This window comes from Prionailurus bengalensis, chromosome B4 (genome assembly GCF_016509475.1).
Source record: "Prionailurus bengalensis isolate Pbe53 chromosome B4, Fcat_Pben_1.1_paternal_pri, whole genome shotgun sequence".
NCBI classification, from domain to species: Eukaryota; Metazoa; Chordata; class Mammalia; order Carnivora; family Felidae; genus Prionailurus; species Prionailurus bengalensis.
In genome coordinates this window covers 99,069,121-99,084,867 of record NC_057358.1, presented here as the reverse complement: position 1 = coordinate 99,084,867, position 15,747 = coordinate 99,069,121, and the positions used below count along the sequence as shown (strand labels likewise).

General features: G+C 36.2%; 1 protein-coding gene across 1 annotated transcript in view; it reads right to left on the bottom strand.

Moving 5' to 3' along the window:
• Positions 1–6,039: 6,039 nt before the first annotated feature.
• The window catches only part of GLIPR1L1 (GLIPR1 like 1), a 36,491-nt gene continuing 26,783 nt past the window's right edge, over positions 6,040–15,747 (bottom strand). The window contains exons 4-6 of the mRNA XM_043561474.1: positions 11,071–11,159; positions 6,282–6,308; positions 6,040–6,193 (exon numbers count right to left, since the gene is read on the bottom strand). Of these exons, the coding sequence (XP_043417409.1) occupies positions 6,102–6,193; positions 6,282–6,308; positions 11,071–11,159 (208 nt within the window). The 3' untranslated portion in view covers positions 6,040–6,101. The remainder of the gene's footprint in view (positions 6,194–6,281; positions 6,309–11,070; positions 11,160–15,747) is intronic.

Sequence of the window (15,747 nt, the reverse complement as noted above, 5' to 3'; positions counted from 1 at the left end):
TATATTCTGTTGCTTTGGGATGCAGAGTTCTAAATATATCTGTCAAGTCCATCTGATCCAATGTGTCATTCAGGGCCCTTGTTTCTTTATTGACCGTGTGTCTAGATGATCTATCCATTTCTGTAAGTGGGGTGTTAAAGTCCCCTGCAATTACCACATTCTTATCAATAAGGTTGCTTATGTTTATGAGTAATTGTTTTATATATTTGGGGGCTCCTGGTATTCGGCACATAGACATTTATAATTGTTAGCTCTTCCTGATGGATAGACCCTGTGATTATTATATAATGCCCTTCTTCATCTCTTGTTACAGCCTTTAATTTAAAGTCTAGTTTGTCTGATATAAGTATGGCTACTCCAGCTTTCTTTTGACTTCCAGTGGCATGATAAATATTTCTCCGTGCCCTCACTCTCACTCTCAAGGTGTCCTCAGGTCTAAAATGAGTCTCTTGTAGACAGCAAATAGATGGGTCTTGTTTTTTTATCCATTCTGATACCCTATGTCTTTTGGTTGGCGCATTTAGTCCATTTACATTCAGTGTTATTATAGAAAGATATAGGTTTGGAGACTTTGTGATGTCTGTAGGTTTCATGCTTGTAGCGATGTCTCTGGTACTTTGTCTCACAGGATCCCCCTTAGGATCTCTTGTAGGGCTGGTTTAGTGGTGACGAATTCCTTCAGTTTTTGTTTGTTTGGGAAGACCTTTATCTCTCCTTCTATTCTAAATGACAGACTTGCTGGATAAAGGATTCTCGGCTGCATATTTTTTCTGTTCATCACATTGAAGATCTCCTGCCATTCCTTTCTGGCCTGCCAAGTTTCAGTAGAGAGATCGGTCACAAGTCTTATAGGTCTCCCTTTATATGTTAGAGCACGTTTATCTCTAGCTGCTTTCAGAATTTTCTCTTTATCCTTGTATTTTGCCAGTTTCACTATGATATGTCATGCAGAAGATCGATTCAAGTTACATCTGAAGGGAGTTCTCTGTGCCTCTTGGATTTCAATGCCTTTTTCCTTCCCCAGATCCAGGAAGTTCTCAGCTATTATTTCTTCAAGTACACCTTCAGCACCTTTCCCTCTCTCTTCCTCCTCTGGAATACCAATTATGCATATATTATTTCTCTTTAGTGCATCACTTAGTTCTCTAATTTTCCCCTCATACTCCTGGATTTTTTTATCTCTCTTTTTCTCAGCTTCTTCTTTTTCCATAATTTTATCTTCTAGTTCACCTATTCTCTCCTCTGCCTCTTCAATCTGAGCCCTAGTTGTCTCCATTTTATTTTGCAGCTCATTGATAGCATTTTTTAGCTCCTCCTGGCTGTTCCTTAGTCCCTTGATCTCTGTAGCAAGAGATTCTCTGCTGTCCTTTATACTGTTTTCAAGTGCCGCTATTAATTTTATGACTATTATTCTAAATTCACTTTCTGTTATATTGTTTAAATCATTTTTGATCAGTTCATTAGCTGTTGTTATTTCCTGGATGTTTCTGAGGGGAATTCTTCCATTTCGTCATTTTGGATAGTCCCTGGAGTGGTGCTGGACTTCGGGGCACTTCCCCTGTGCTGTCTTGAATAACTTGCGTTGGTGGGCGGGGCCGCAGTCAGACCTGATGTCTGCCCTCAGCCCACCACTGGGGCCACAGTCAGACTGGTGTGTGCCTTCTCTTCCCCTCTCCTAGGGGCGGGATTCACTGTGGGGTGGTGTGGCCTGTCTGGGCTACTTGCACACTGCCAGACTTGTGCTGGGGATCTGGCGTATTAGCTGGGGTGGGTAGGCAAGGTGCAGGGGGGCGGGAGGGGCAGGCTCAGCTCACTTCTCCTTCAGTGATCCGCTTAGGGAGGGGCCCTGTGGCACCGGGAGGGAGTCAGACCCACCAGAGGGATGGATCTGCAGAAGCACAGCGTTGGGTGTTTGCGCGGTGCAAGCAAGTTCCCTGGCAGGAACTGGTTCCCTTTGGGATTTTGGCTGGGGGATGGGTGAGGGAGACGGCACTGGTGAGCGCCTTTGTTCTCCAAGCTGAGCTCTGTCGTCCGGGGCTCAACAACTCTCCCTCCCATTGTCCTCTAGCCCTCCAGCTTTCTGAGCAGATCTGTTAACTTATAACCTTCCAGATGTTAAGTCCTGCTCGCTGTCTGAACACACTCTGTCTGGCCCCTCTGCTTTTGCCAGCCAGACTCGGGGGCTTTGCTGGCGGGCTGCCCCTCTGCCCCAGTTCCCTCCCGCCAGTCCGTGGAGCGCGCACCACCTTTCCACCCTTCCTACCCTCTTCCGTGGGCCTCTCATCTGCGCTTGGCTCTGGAGACTCCATTCTGCTAATCCTCTGGTGGTTTTCTGGGTTATTTAGGCAGGTGTAGGTGGAATCTAAGTGATCAGCAGGACGTGTGCGGTGAGCCCAGCGTCCTCCTATGCCACCATCTTCCCAGGATCCAACATTTATTCATTTTTGAGAGACAAGAGAGAGACAGAGCACGAGGAAGAGAGGGAGACACAGAATCTGAAGCAGCCTCCAGCTCCTAGCTGTCAGCACAGAGGCCTACACGGGGCTCTAACTCACAAACTGCGAGATCGTGAACTGAGCTGAAGTTGGTCGCTTAACCAACTGAGCCACCCTGGCACCCTTCTTTAGCATTAATTTTTAATTCATTATTATGTCATCCTTTTCAGGTTCAATTATTGTGTATTTTAAGATATATATTGCTTTATTATAAAAATACATATGATGCATGTAATTAAATGATACATATATACTTTTTTTTTTTAAAGTAGGCTCCATGCCCAATGTGCAGCTTGAACTCATGACCCTGAGTTCAAGAGTTGGATGCTCCACAAACTGAGCCACCCAGGCGCCCCAATACATTTTTACTTTGATTCAAGTTTAGGGTTGCCAACTTCCTGGTTTGTTAGGGAATTCCCTGGGTTTAGTGTGTTTTCTGTCCTGGAGAACTCCTCAGTCTTAGGCAAACCAGGACCGTTAGCCACTCCCACTCTAATATATATATATATATATATATATATATATATATATATATATACATATATATATTTTACTCAGAAGGATGCATAATCAAAAAACTATAGAGACTACTGTTTAAACCATTTGTTCATGATTGTTTCCAAGGGGTAAGGATGGAATAAACCTGGCCCAACTAAGACTGATGAGTGTGATCACTTTACCTCTAAGTGATTAGCCAAATTTGTGGAAATTTCAAACATAGCCTAGTAGAACAAGAGGATCCCTAGAAAAAAATACACTGTTTAAATCCTAAGTTAACTGCCTTCATTAATTTGAAAAGGCCAAACCCAGAGGAGTTTGTCTTGTAGTTGCAAACTGAGTGAAATAGGAGGGTTATTTAAGGTCACAAAAGATCCTGCTCAGAGTAAAAGAACTGCTGTGATGTCAGGCCTCCCAAGATGCCCTATGAAGAGTCTGTGGTTGTGATCATAAGGAATAGAAGAAACAATTCCTTGACCGAGAATTTTTTCTTCTTGCCAATGAGGGGAAGCCCCACTAAGTAAGACAGGGTGTACTCCATTTGCCCAGCCTCAGTGTAGATAGAGAACTCTGCAAATAGAGACCCCCTTTTCTGAGAAATCCCACTACTTACAAGTTCCTATAGCAGAGCCAACTTAATGTTCTGACAAATATTTCTTCAAAATCAGTGAATATGAGTCTATAAAAATTCATTTTTTTATGTGTTCTGTAGAATTTAAGTTAATCTGATTTAAGGAAACAAGATTTTGGATGAATAAGGTATCTGCAGAAGTAAGGAGGTGATTATATTAAAAATCAGAGGATAGTTTTAATTATTCATGAGAAAGTTCAATTAAAAAAATCCATGAGGGGGGCGCCTGGGTGGCTCAGTTGGTTAAGCACCTGACTCTTGATAATGGCTTAGGCCATGATCTCATGATTCGTGGGATCTGTGCTGTCAGCACAGAGCCTGCTTGGGATTCTCTCTTTTCCTCTCTCTCTCTGCTCTTCCCCTGCTTACTCTTTCTCTCTTTCTCAAAATAAATAAACATTTAAAAAAATCCATGAAGGCAACATAATAATAATACAACAGATAGTTAAGTATATGTGTATGTGTCAGTTTACCTTTAGTGTATTTCAAACTGCAAGTTAATTAATTATGGATTTGAATCTCAACAATGCAATAGTTAAACAAATAGCAATAGTTTACTAAAAAGATAATGATTCATTTAATAGTTTACTAAAAAGATAATGATAATTCATTTTTTTATTTGATAATTTATTTTCAAATGCATGATGTCAAATAGCAGTGTGATGGTTAATTTTATGTGCCAGTGTGGTTAGACTGTGGTGGCAAGTGTTTGGTGAAACACTAGTCTAGCTATTTTTATAAAGGTATTTTTTAGATGTGATTAACTTTACAATCAGTTGGCTTTAAGTAAAGCAGATTACCCTCCATAATGCAAGTGAGCTGTATCCAATCAGTTGAAGGCCTTTAGACTAACTAACCAGTGTGGTTAGACTATGGTGGCAAGTGTTTGGTGAAACACTGGTCTAGCTATTTTTATAAAGGTATTTTTTAGATGTGATTAACTTTACAATCAGTTGGCTTTAAGTAAAGCAGATTACCCTCCATAATGCGAGTGGGCTGTATCCAATCAGTTGAAGGCCTTTAGAGCAAAGACTGAGATTTCCAGAAGAATGAATTCTGCTTTTAGATTACAACATAGAAATCTGTCTAATTTCCCAGACTTCAGGCTTAAGACTGCAACAGCAACTCTTACTTGACCTGCCAGCTTGTCCTATAGATTTCAGAATTGCTAGCTACCCCAATTGTGTAAGCCAATTTCTTAAAACCTCCCCTCTCTCTTGGTCTCTGTCCCTGTCTCTGTCTTCCCTGTTGGTTCTGTTTTTCTGGAGAACCCTGACTAATACAAACAGATTTGAAATATAAGATCACTTTGCTTTTTTTTTTTAAAGAATAGCAACAATCATCCGGCTATATGGAGATTCTTAGGTATTTGGCAATATAAACAACTATTAGTCATGTTAAAAATACATTTCAAAATGGTTTTTAATACCTATAGCTGAGGAAAGTCAGTGGTTGCTTTAGCTGAGAAGAAAAAGATCTAGATAGTTTAGTCCACAGGAGTGAACAATTCAACATAACTGATTTTTAAAACCGAATTAATTGAATAATTTTTTTTGTCTTCAGACAAAAGAAATGCTGCAATTGACTAATTCTTTGGTTTGTAGAAGTGTTGTTAACTGTATATACTACAGTTGTATAGATTTAAAAAGGTATATTATTTTATACAGGACACATTTTAAAATAAAATTTCTAAGGGCTTAAAATTTAATTGATTTCCCTTTTAGTTTAATCTGTTCTCATCCATTTCCCTAACTATTGATTATGCCCATAATATGACATTATACACTATCTGATACTTTCCTTAATAACATTTTGTTTCTGAATAATGTTGATGGTATTCTTAAAGAAAACTACTGGTGTATGAGGAAAATATCTAATATCTGAAATGTTCTTTAAGTCTACTGTAACTAAAATGACAATCTAGAAAATTAGAGAATGGAACTTTTTTGGTCCAATGTAAAATTGTAATTTTTATTTTTTATTTTTATTTTTTGTTTTCTGAATATAATTTATTGTCAGATTGGCTTACATACAACACCCAGTGCTCATCCCAACAAGTGCCCTCCTCAGTGCCCATCACCCATTTTCCCTCTTCCCCACCCCCCATCCACCCTTAGTTTGTTCTTTGTATTTAATAGTCGCTTGTGGTTTCCCTCCCTCACTCTCTGTTTGTATCTATTTTTTTCCCCTTCGCTTCCCCATAGTCTTCTGTTAAGTTTCTCAAGATCCACATATAAGTGAAGCATATATCTGCCCTTCTCTGAGTGACTTATTTCACTCAGCATAATTTTTAAAAAAACCTTTTTTTATTGTAACCCTTCTATACTACAATACGCTTTTGTTAAAATCAGACATTAAACTCAGATAACAGACAAAAGTGTAGAAATTTTAAGAATTAAACTGATGAGAGTTACATTTAGCCATAAACTATTCGTTTATTGTCATGTCTGAGAATTTTTCTTGTATGTAAATGATGATTAAAATAGTCTCAGAAGAACAGAAACTAGGCACAATGAATTACATGATATCTGCTGAGGTGCCTTCCCTTGTGGACTCCAATTTGGATATTCTGTCAATAAAGCACAACAGTTAAAAGCTCCATTTAGTTTCAAGGGGAGGAAGTAATTGAATCAATATTGAAATAGTTTGATACGTACTTTCAGGCTTATCAAGTTCTTTATTACCTAAGATAGAAAAATATTAGAGAATTAGAGACATTCACTTGCTTTTTCTGGCCTTTTAAATAAGATGATAAACTTAGGAAACTTAGTTTAGCTTTAAACTTAGTTTAACTTAAGAAAATGAAAGCTTCCTCCCCCAATCCCACAGTGGTTAAAAATCTATATGGTATCCCTGCCAGCAGTCATGTCAACAGATATTTCTAGAGCAGCTCTCATGTTGAAGGCAAAAAAGCCTAAACTCAACAAAACTATATAAAGGAGTTAACTTTACTTATGGCACTCTGCCATGTCCTTTATTCCCTGAAAAAGAATGTAATTCTTTCATGTTGACTTTTTAGTACCCAGAGCCCTCCATCAAATATTTCATTCCTTTCTGGTGTGGCTCTTGTTCCAAAATTTGCTCTATGCCTTTCCCTCATCATTTTTTCTTTTCCCTGTCTTTAACAAGATCCTGCATTTTTTAGGAATTCATTTGTTTATTTTTTATTCATTCATTCACTTTTTCAGTGTCTACTATGTATCAAACATAATTATAGGCTTTGGGTATAAATAGTTATCAGGAAAAAATAAAGTTTCCTTACAGAAAAGTAAGGGGAGAAAAATCTATCATCAATTTTAAAATAAATAAATAAAAATGAATAAAATTTATCATTGCAGAGAGTGATTAGTGCTATGAAAAACACAAACTAGGTCAAATGATAGAAAATAATGAGGCCTTAACTATAATAGTAGCCAAAGTTTATTGAGAACTTCTTTAACTTGGGGACAAATCACTCACCTTCTGAGTTAAGCCATCTGACTCTAAGACCTATACATTTAGCCCTTATGCTGTATCTCCTCCCGTCTCTCAAAAAGGAAGTCAGCAAAACTAAAAATTGAGTTTATATAAACACTGATCAACATAAAAGAGAAAAGGCACAAATCAAAAATCATAGGCTTTAAACAAGTGGAAACCAGGGCAAAGATGTTAATTCTCTCCCAATTTATCTATAGATTCAATGTAATTCCAACCAAAATTTCAAGGTCTTCTGTGGAGTTGATAAGGTTATCCTAACATTAATTTGCAAGAGCAGAGGTCCAAGAAGAGCCAAGTAATTTCTGAATAATTTAGAAAAGAAACAAGTTGGGAAAACACCTCCTACCAGACAGCAAATATTAACATAGACTTTGAAGCTGTGTGGTGCTCTCTTGGAGACCCATTGTTAATAACTGCTGGAATCTTGGGATGTAGAAATGTATGACAGACAAAAGTCCTTATTAAGCACAACTAGAAAATCCAGATAAAGTACAACAAGAAAGTGTTTAAGAGCCTCAGAGATTTCCTAAAGCAACAAAGACTGGAGGGTCAAGATTTTAGAGCTGTAGATCCACGGAGAGATGGGCTGGTGTTATGAAAGCTGTTTTTTTCTCTGGAGCCATTTGTTCATTTGGGGCACAGGTATAGGGCTAAAAATCTGGGCTTTGCCCAGGCAGAGGTTGATGTTTGGGAAATAGAACCAGCAGAACTTTTGTTAGTCTTGTAAGACTAGGGAGAGAATATTGGAGAATTGAGTAGTTCAAGATCCAGGTGAAAGGTAAAGGTGGAGGAGAGGAAATGAGCCAAAGAGATGGCCATTTTGTATTCAAACTATTTGTTTATTTGGAAGCTATGAGGGGCAGGAGGCTAAAATCCTAGGGTGAAATTTTCTGGAAAGCAAAGCAGATTTTTCAGTAATTTCAGAGTGCTAAAGCAATAAGCATTGGAATTCAGAACCCATTAGGAAAAGGCAACATTGAACACACCAGTGTCTCAGTGGAAAGTCCTAGAAGTCTACACCCTTAGAACAGGGTCAAACAGTGGAAAGCCCTAGAAGTCTACACCTTTAGAACAGGGCCAAACCCTTACATGAATTCTAAGCCAGCGTTGACTAAATTGTGTTTGGATTAAGGTGAACAACCCCGACTCTTTCTGTTCAGCAGAGGAAAAGGAGAACTCTACATTTTTGTTTTACACGTGTTGTTAGATGTTTAAAAGAAACTTAATAGGCGTACACCAAGTGTTTTTGTAATGTACTGCTGTGAAGCAAACTTCCCGAATTAAAGAGCTTAAAACAATAACAATTTGTTATTATTTCTTACAATTATCTGGATTGGCTGGCTCTGGCAGGCAATTATTCTGCTCCATATAATGTCATCAGGATTCAAAGACATAGCTGCTTATAGCTGGAGTGCAACCGGGGTTGAAACAGAAAGATGACCTGTCCTCTTCCAAGGCTTTTCTCAGTGTGACCTCTCCAGAGGAGAGGATGAATTTCTGGAAATGCTGGGAGCTTCCATCAGAACAAAAACCTAAGTTGCCAAGTCTCCTCTAAAGGGTAGGCCCAGAACTGGCACAACATGAAGGCCTTATTCAAGGGGAGGAGAAATAGTCTCCACTTTTTTGGGAGGAGTGGCATATGTATAAGGAGGGGAGGAATCATTATTGGCCATCTTTAAAGATAATTCACCACACCAACAAACAGAGCATATTACCAAAACCAAGAGAAACTAAACAATCTTGGAACTAGAAGCAGAACCACAGGTGATCCAGATGCTGGAGATTTCAGAAAGAGGATGGAGTATTTGCGGGTGGTGTTCATGGAGCTTAGTGTGTCAAAGGGAGGATAACAAAAAAATGGTAGGGGAGAAAAGGAAGAGCCAGAACGATCATGCCTGGGCTTGTTGACCTTGGAAGACAGTCATATTTTTCTCTAATTGGAGTAAGAAGAAATTGAGGAATTTTAAGAAAAGTGATTTGATCTCGATTTTCTGTAAAACAATTTGGAGAAGAAGAGAAGTGGGAAACTACTAGTTCAGGCGAGAAATAACAGTGGCCTAGATACTGGACAGGAAGGAGAAGTAAAAAAAAAAAAAGAGAAAGTGCCAAATTATGGAAAGAGTCCAAATGTCCATCTACTGATGAATGGATAAAGAAGATGTGGTATATGTGTGTATATATATATATATATATGTATATATATATATACACACACACAGACACATACACATACACACATATATATGTATATATGTATATGTATACGTATGTATACGTATATACATATATATACACACATATATATATATTTATATACACATATATAATGGAATATTACTCGGGGATCAAAAAGAATGAAATCTTGGCATTTGCAACAACATGGATGGAACTGGAATGTATTATGCTAAGTGAAAAAAGTCAGAGAAAGGTAAATATATGATTTCACTCATATGTGGAACTTAAGAAACAAAACAGTGGCACATAGGGGAAGGGAAGGGAAAATAAAATAAAAACAGAGAGGGAGGCAAATCATGAGAGACTATTAAATACAGAGAACAAACTGAGGCTTGCTGGCCGGGTGTTGAGTGGGAGGTGGGATAAATGGGTGACGGGCATTGAGGAGGGCACTTGTTGGGCAGAACACTGGGTGTTAAATATGTAACGGATGAATCACTAAATACTACTCCTGAAACCATTATTACACAATATGTTAGCTAACTTGAATTTAAATGAAATTTGAAAAAGAAGACTGTATCATTGTTATTTTTATGCCCTTTTAATTAAAACATATTAATTTTCAAATAGGAGATATATAATCAGTTTATGTTTTAAACTGCTTTGAATGAAATTTAAAATTGGAGGGGCCATACTTCCAACTCATTGTTTAACTGATGTATAATATGAATATGGAAGCATGTGTACCTCATAAATGGAAAGATTGATATATTATTACAAAGTGAACAGATGTAGATCACCATAGCATAGGTGTAGAAAGTCATTCTTGCATCCTCTTCTACTCAACTAACTCCTCTTTCCTCTCTAAAGGTAGCCATATCCTGACTCCAAATGCCAAAGGTAGGTTAGTTTGGCTGATTTTTGAACTTTATATAAATGAATCATTTAATATGCATTCTTTTTGTGTCTTCTTTTGTGGCACCAAATCTTCTCTTCCTACTCCTCTCCTTCCTAATCCCCCTCCTCCTCAAATTTTCAGGTCATCTCTCTTCCCCTGTTTCACTCAAAATTCTTTTTCAATCCAGAATATAGGCACTTATCCTTAAAAAAATCTCTGTTGTGAGAACCAAAAGGCTGATAATGGAAGAGAAACATAGTAGCTTTAAATCGCAATTCATTTGGGCATTGGTTAATGCATAACTTCTGAATGAGCCACTATTTTAACAATAACTAATAAAAGGAGGTGATTAGAAGCAAATACAAATATACCTCAACAAATAGTTATTTTGAGTATAGTAGCAAACTGGATCATACTTATATCGTACTCCTTTCTGTCCTTTAGCTTGAAAGGAAAAATAATCAGTGAAGAAAGGAGGGATCATCTGAATTTAAATATGATAATTAGTTCATGGGACGCCTGGGCGGCTCACTAGGTTGAGCTTCTGACTTCAGCTCAGGTCATGATCTCACAGCTAGTGGTTTCAAAGTCCCACATCGGGCTCTGTGCTGACAGCTCAGAGCCTGGAGCCTGCTTTGGATTCTGTGTCTCCCTCTCTCTCTGACCCTCCCCCACTCATGCTCTGTCTCTCTCTCTCTCTCACTCTCTCTCTCAAAAATAAACATTAAAAAAATTTAAACATAATTTATGACGAATGATTTATATCATCATATAGCAGCAATCAAATCTTGTCAATAATTCTATATACACTTGAGGATCCAAATTTTAAAATACAATTAATTCATGGAAACTTTGCTCTCAGAATAAAATGAATTTTTTTTTTCTTTTTTGCTTACGGCAGAGCTTGTTTTCACAGGTTTCTTCTTTTGCACACAAAGAGCAGGATACTCCTTTAGTGTAAGGGGGCCTATTTGGAAAATTTCCTCTGTAAAAAAAGAATCATTGGTTAGCCAAAGGGCTATTAATTTCTCTCAATTTGTGCATGAATTTATGCACGTTGTTTTGGTCACTCACTCATGAATGTTTAAAAGGAAAAATAACAATTTTTGTCCCAAGTTTATGCTCCTTTATTTTGTAAAATGAAACCATTAGAACTGTTCTTTACAGATGTCCCTAATCCACACAACAGTTATATTCTTGAATATTCTATAGAATACAAATTAGGTGTGAATCCAATATAATTATGTATGGGAGAGCCACAAAGTTTTTGTAGTAAACACTGTGATTATCTCTTGATTTTATAAATGGAATAAATACAATTTAAATTGCAAGTGGAAACATGCTTTATATACAATACACTGGTTCTTACGTAGTTCAGTTTGATGAGGTACCAAAAAGATTTGCAACTATTATGCCTGCTTTTCAGTAAGGTAAATTGTTACATTTAAGAAACCTCTTCTCCACCCCACACCCATCTCTGTATCTGTGGAAGACTTTGAAAAGTATTACGTACCTAGAGTACCCAAAGAAAAACATTAATAACATGACTAGTAGTATTCCATTAAAGAATATGCTGCAATTTATTTATTCATCTGTTGATGGCCATTTGGGTTATTACAGATTTTGACTATTACAAATAAAGTTACTGTGCACACTTTGAACATTCTTCTACAAGTCTTTATGTGGACCTACATTTCCTTGGATAAATACCTAGAAGTGAAATGAATAGATCATGTGCTAGGTGCATATTTAACTTTTTATGTAACTACCACACAGGTTTTACAAAGTAGTTTTAACACTGTATATTTTTACCAGCAGTCTTGAGAATTCTAATTGCTTTACTTCCTTGTCTGGATTTGGATTGGCCAGTCCTTAGCCATTCTAATTGTGTAGTGGTATTCATTGTAGTTTTAATGTGTGTTTCCCTAATGATTAATGATGTTGAGAATTTTTTCTTGTGCTTATTTGTCATCTGCATTTCTTCCCTGTTAATCTTTTGTCCATTTAAAAAAAATTAAGTTTTAAGTTTTCCTAATATTGAATTGTGAGAGTTCATTGCATATTCTCAATATAAGACCTTCATTATAGATGCTTTACAAACATTTTCTCCCTGAGGCATGTTTTTTCATTTTCTTACCAGTGTCTTTGAATAACATTAATTTTAAATGTTAATTAAACCCAACTTATCAATTTGTTCTTTTATGGATCATGGTTTTGATGTAATAGCTAAAAAAATTGGGGGCTATCTTAAGGTCACAAAGGCTTCATCTGTGTTTTCTTTCAACAGTTTTGGGTTGGAACATTTAGGTCTATGATCCGTTTTGAGTTCATTATTATAGGTTGTGTGTTGTGTAGATCTAAATTTATTTTTGTTTTTTATATATGGATGATAAACTGTTCCAGAACCATTTGTTTAAAAATCTTTTTTACATTGCATTGTCTTTGTGCATTTTTGGAAAATTAGTTGAACTTATGTGAACAACCATGTATGGGGTTTATTTCTGAACTCTACATTCTGTTCCACTGATCTATTTAATTTTACATTAATATCACAATGTTGTGATTATTCTAGCTTTATTAATTCTGGAAAACATAATGTTAGCTCTATAATTTTTTTTCAGCATTGATTTGGCTATTCTAAGCCCTTTTCGTTTCCATAAGAATTTTATGATCAGTCTGTCAATTTCTACAATAAAAATCTGGAATTGTTATTGGGATTGTACTGAATTTATAGGTCAATTCAGTGAAAATCGCATCTTAACAATATTGAGTCTTTTAATCCATTAATAAGGTATAATCTCTCCCATTGTTTCTTCGTTAATTTCTGTCATGAATATATTTTTTTAAATGTTTATTTAGTAATTTTGAGAGAGAGCACATGCACATTGCACAACCAGGGGAGTGGGAAGAGAGAATTACAAGCAGGCTCTGTGCTCTCAGTGCAAAGCCCAGTGGGGGGGCCAAGCCCACGAATGGTGAGATCATGACCTGAGCTGAAATCAAGTGGGACACTTAACCAACTGAGCCACCCAGATACCCCTGTCATGAATATTGTGTAGTTTTCAGTGTATAGGTCTTTTGTATCTTCTGCCAGATTTATCCCTAGATAATTTATATTTTTGATGCAGTTATAAATGGTAGTTATTTTAATTCAATTTATGATTGTTTATTGCTAGTATATGGACATGTAATTGAGTTTTTGTATATTGATCTTATATCCTGAAAAATTGCTAAATTTACTTAATAGTTTTAGAAGAATTTTCATAGATTCCATTAGATTTTTTTTATATAGACCTATAGACCAGAAGTCAGCAAAGTATGACACATAGGCCAAATCTGGCCTGCTTTTGTGTAGTCCGCAAGCAAAGAATTGTTTTTTTTTTTTAATTCTTAATGGACTTTTTAAAACAAAATAAAAACAAGATGAAGGTAACAGAATGTATATGGCATGCAAAGCCTAGCATATTTACTCTTTGGTACTTTGTGGAAAAGTGTTTTACTATTGGTATAATATTATATATAGGTTTTTCACAGATGCCCTTTATCAGGTTTAGGAAGTTCCCTTCTGTTTCCAGCTTGCTGAGAGCTTTTATCAGGAATGAATGTTTGGCTTTTTCTCAATCTGTTGAGATGATCATGTGATCTTTATTTTTAGGTTGATTTCTATGGTGAATTACAGTGATGGATGTATTTAGAATGCTACATCACCCCTATATTCCTGGAATAAATTCTATTTGGACAAGGTGTATTATGCTTTTACTATATTGTTGGATTCAAATGCTAAATTTTGTTTATAATTTTGTACCTATGTTCATAAGAGATACTGCTCTGTGGTTTTTCTTGATTTCATTTATCCTTTGCAGTTTGTGTTCCTGGAGGAACTTTTCCATTTCATTCAGGTTGCTTCTTGATTAACCCCACTGTCATTTTGAAACGACCTTCTTTATTTCTGGTATTATTCTTTGCTCTATAATCCACATTATCTGTTATTAGTATAGATGCTGTTGCTTTCTTTTACCTAATGTTAGAATAGTAAACCTTTTTCCATTCTTGTACTTTTAATCTATTTTTGTTTGTTTTTTGATTTATTTTAATTGTATTTATGTATGTATGTATATATTTATTTATTTATTTAAATTCCAGGTATAGTCAACATGCAGGGTTATATTAATTTCAGATGTATAATATAGTGATTCAATAATTCTATACATTACTCAGTGTTCATCATGAAAAGTGTACTCTTTTAATTCCTTCCTATTCCCATTCTGCCACCTACTTCCCCTCTGGTAACCATTAGTATGTTCTCTGTTGTTAAGAATCTGTTTTTTTGGTTTGTCCCTTTTTTTCTTTGTTTTCTTTCTTAGATTCCATAAATGTGAAATCATATGATATTTTTCTTTCTCTGGATGACTTATTTCACTTAGCATTATACTGTCTAAATCCATCCATGTTCTTGCAAGTGGCAAGATTTTATTCTTTTTTATGGCTGAGTAATATTCCATTATATACATATGGCTTCTTTATCCATTCATCAATTGATGGACAGCTGGGTTGCTTCCATGATTTCGCTATTGTAAATAATGCTGCAATAAACATAAGGGTATATATATATTTTTGAATTACTGTTTACATGTTCTTTGGATAAATACCCAGTAGTGGAATTACTGGATCATATGGTAATTCTGTTTTCCACAGTAGCTATAGCAGTTTGCATTCTCACCAACAGTGCATGAGGGTTCCTTTTTCTTCACATCCTCACCAATACTCGTTGTTTCATTAGTTTGTTATATTAGCCATTCTGACAGGTGTGAGGTGATACCTCATTGTGGTTTTGATTTGCATTTCCCTGATGATAAGTGATGTTGAGCATCTTTTCATATGTCTGTTGGACATGTATATGTCTTCTTTGGAGAAATGTCTATTCATGTCTTTGACCCATTTTTATTTTTGTTAATGTTTATTTATTTTTGATAAGAGGGTGCGTGCAAATGCACACACAAGCAGGGGAGGGGCAGAGGGTAGGGGGACAGTGGATCTGAAGTGGGCTCTGTGCTGACAGCAGAGAGCCTGATATGGGGCTAGAACTCTAGAACTCACAAACTATGAGATTATGACCTGACCTGAAGTTGGATGCTTAATTTACTGAGCCACTCAGGTGCCCCTGTTTGACCCACTTTTAATTGGATTATTTGTTTTTGTGTGTGTGTTGACTTGTATAAGTTCTGTATACATTTTGGATACTAATCCTTTATCAGATATGTCATTTCCAAATATCTTTCTCCCATTCAGTAAGTTGTCTTTTAGTTTTGTTGATTATTTCCTTAAGTGAGCTGAAGCTTTTTATTTTGATATAGTTCCAATAGTTTATTTTTACTTTTGTTTCCCTTGCCTTGGGAGACATATCTAGAAAAATGTTGCTATGACCAATGTCAGAAAAATTACTGCCTGTGTTCTCTTATAGGATTTTAATGGTTTCATGTCTCACATTTAGGTCCTTAATCCATTTTAAGTTTATTTTTGTATATGGTGCAAGAAAGTGGTCCAGTGTATATATATATATATATATATATATT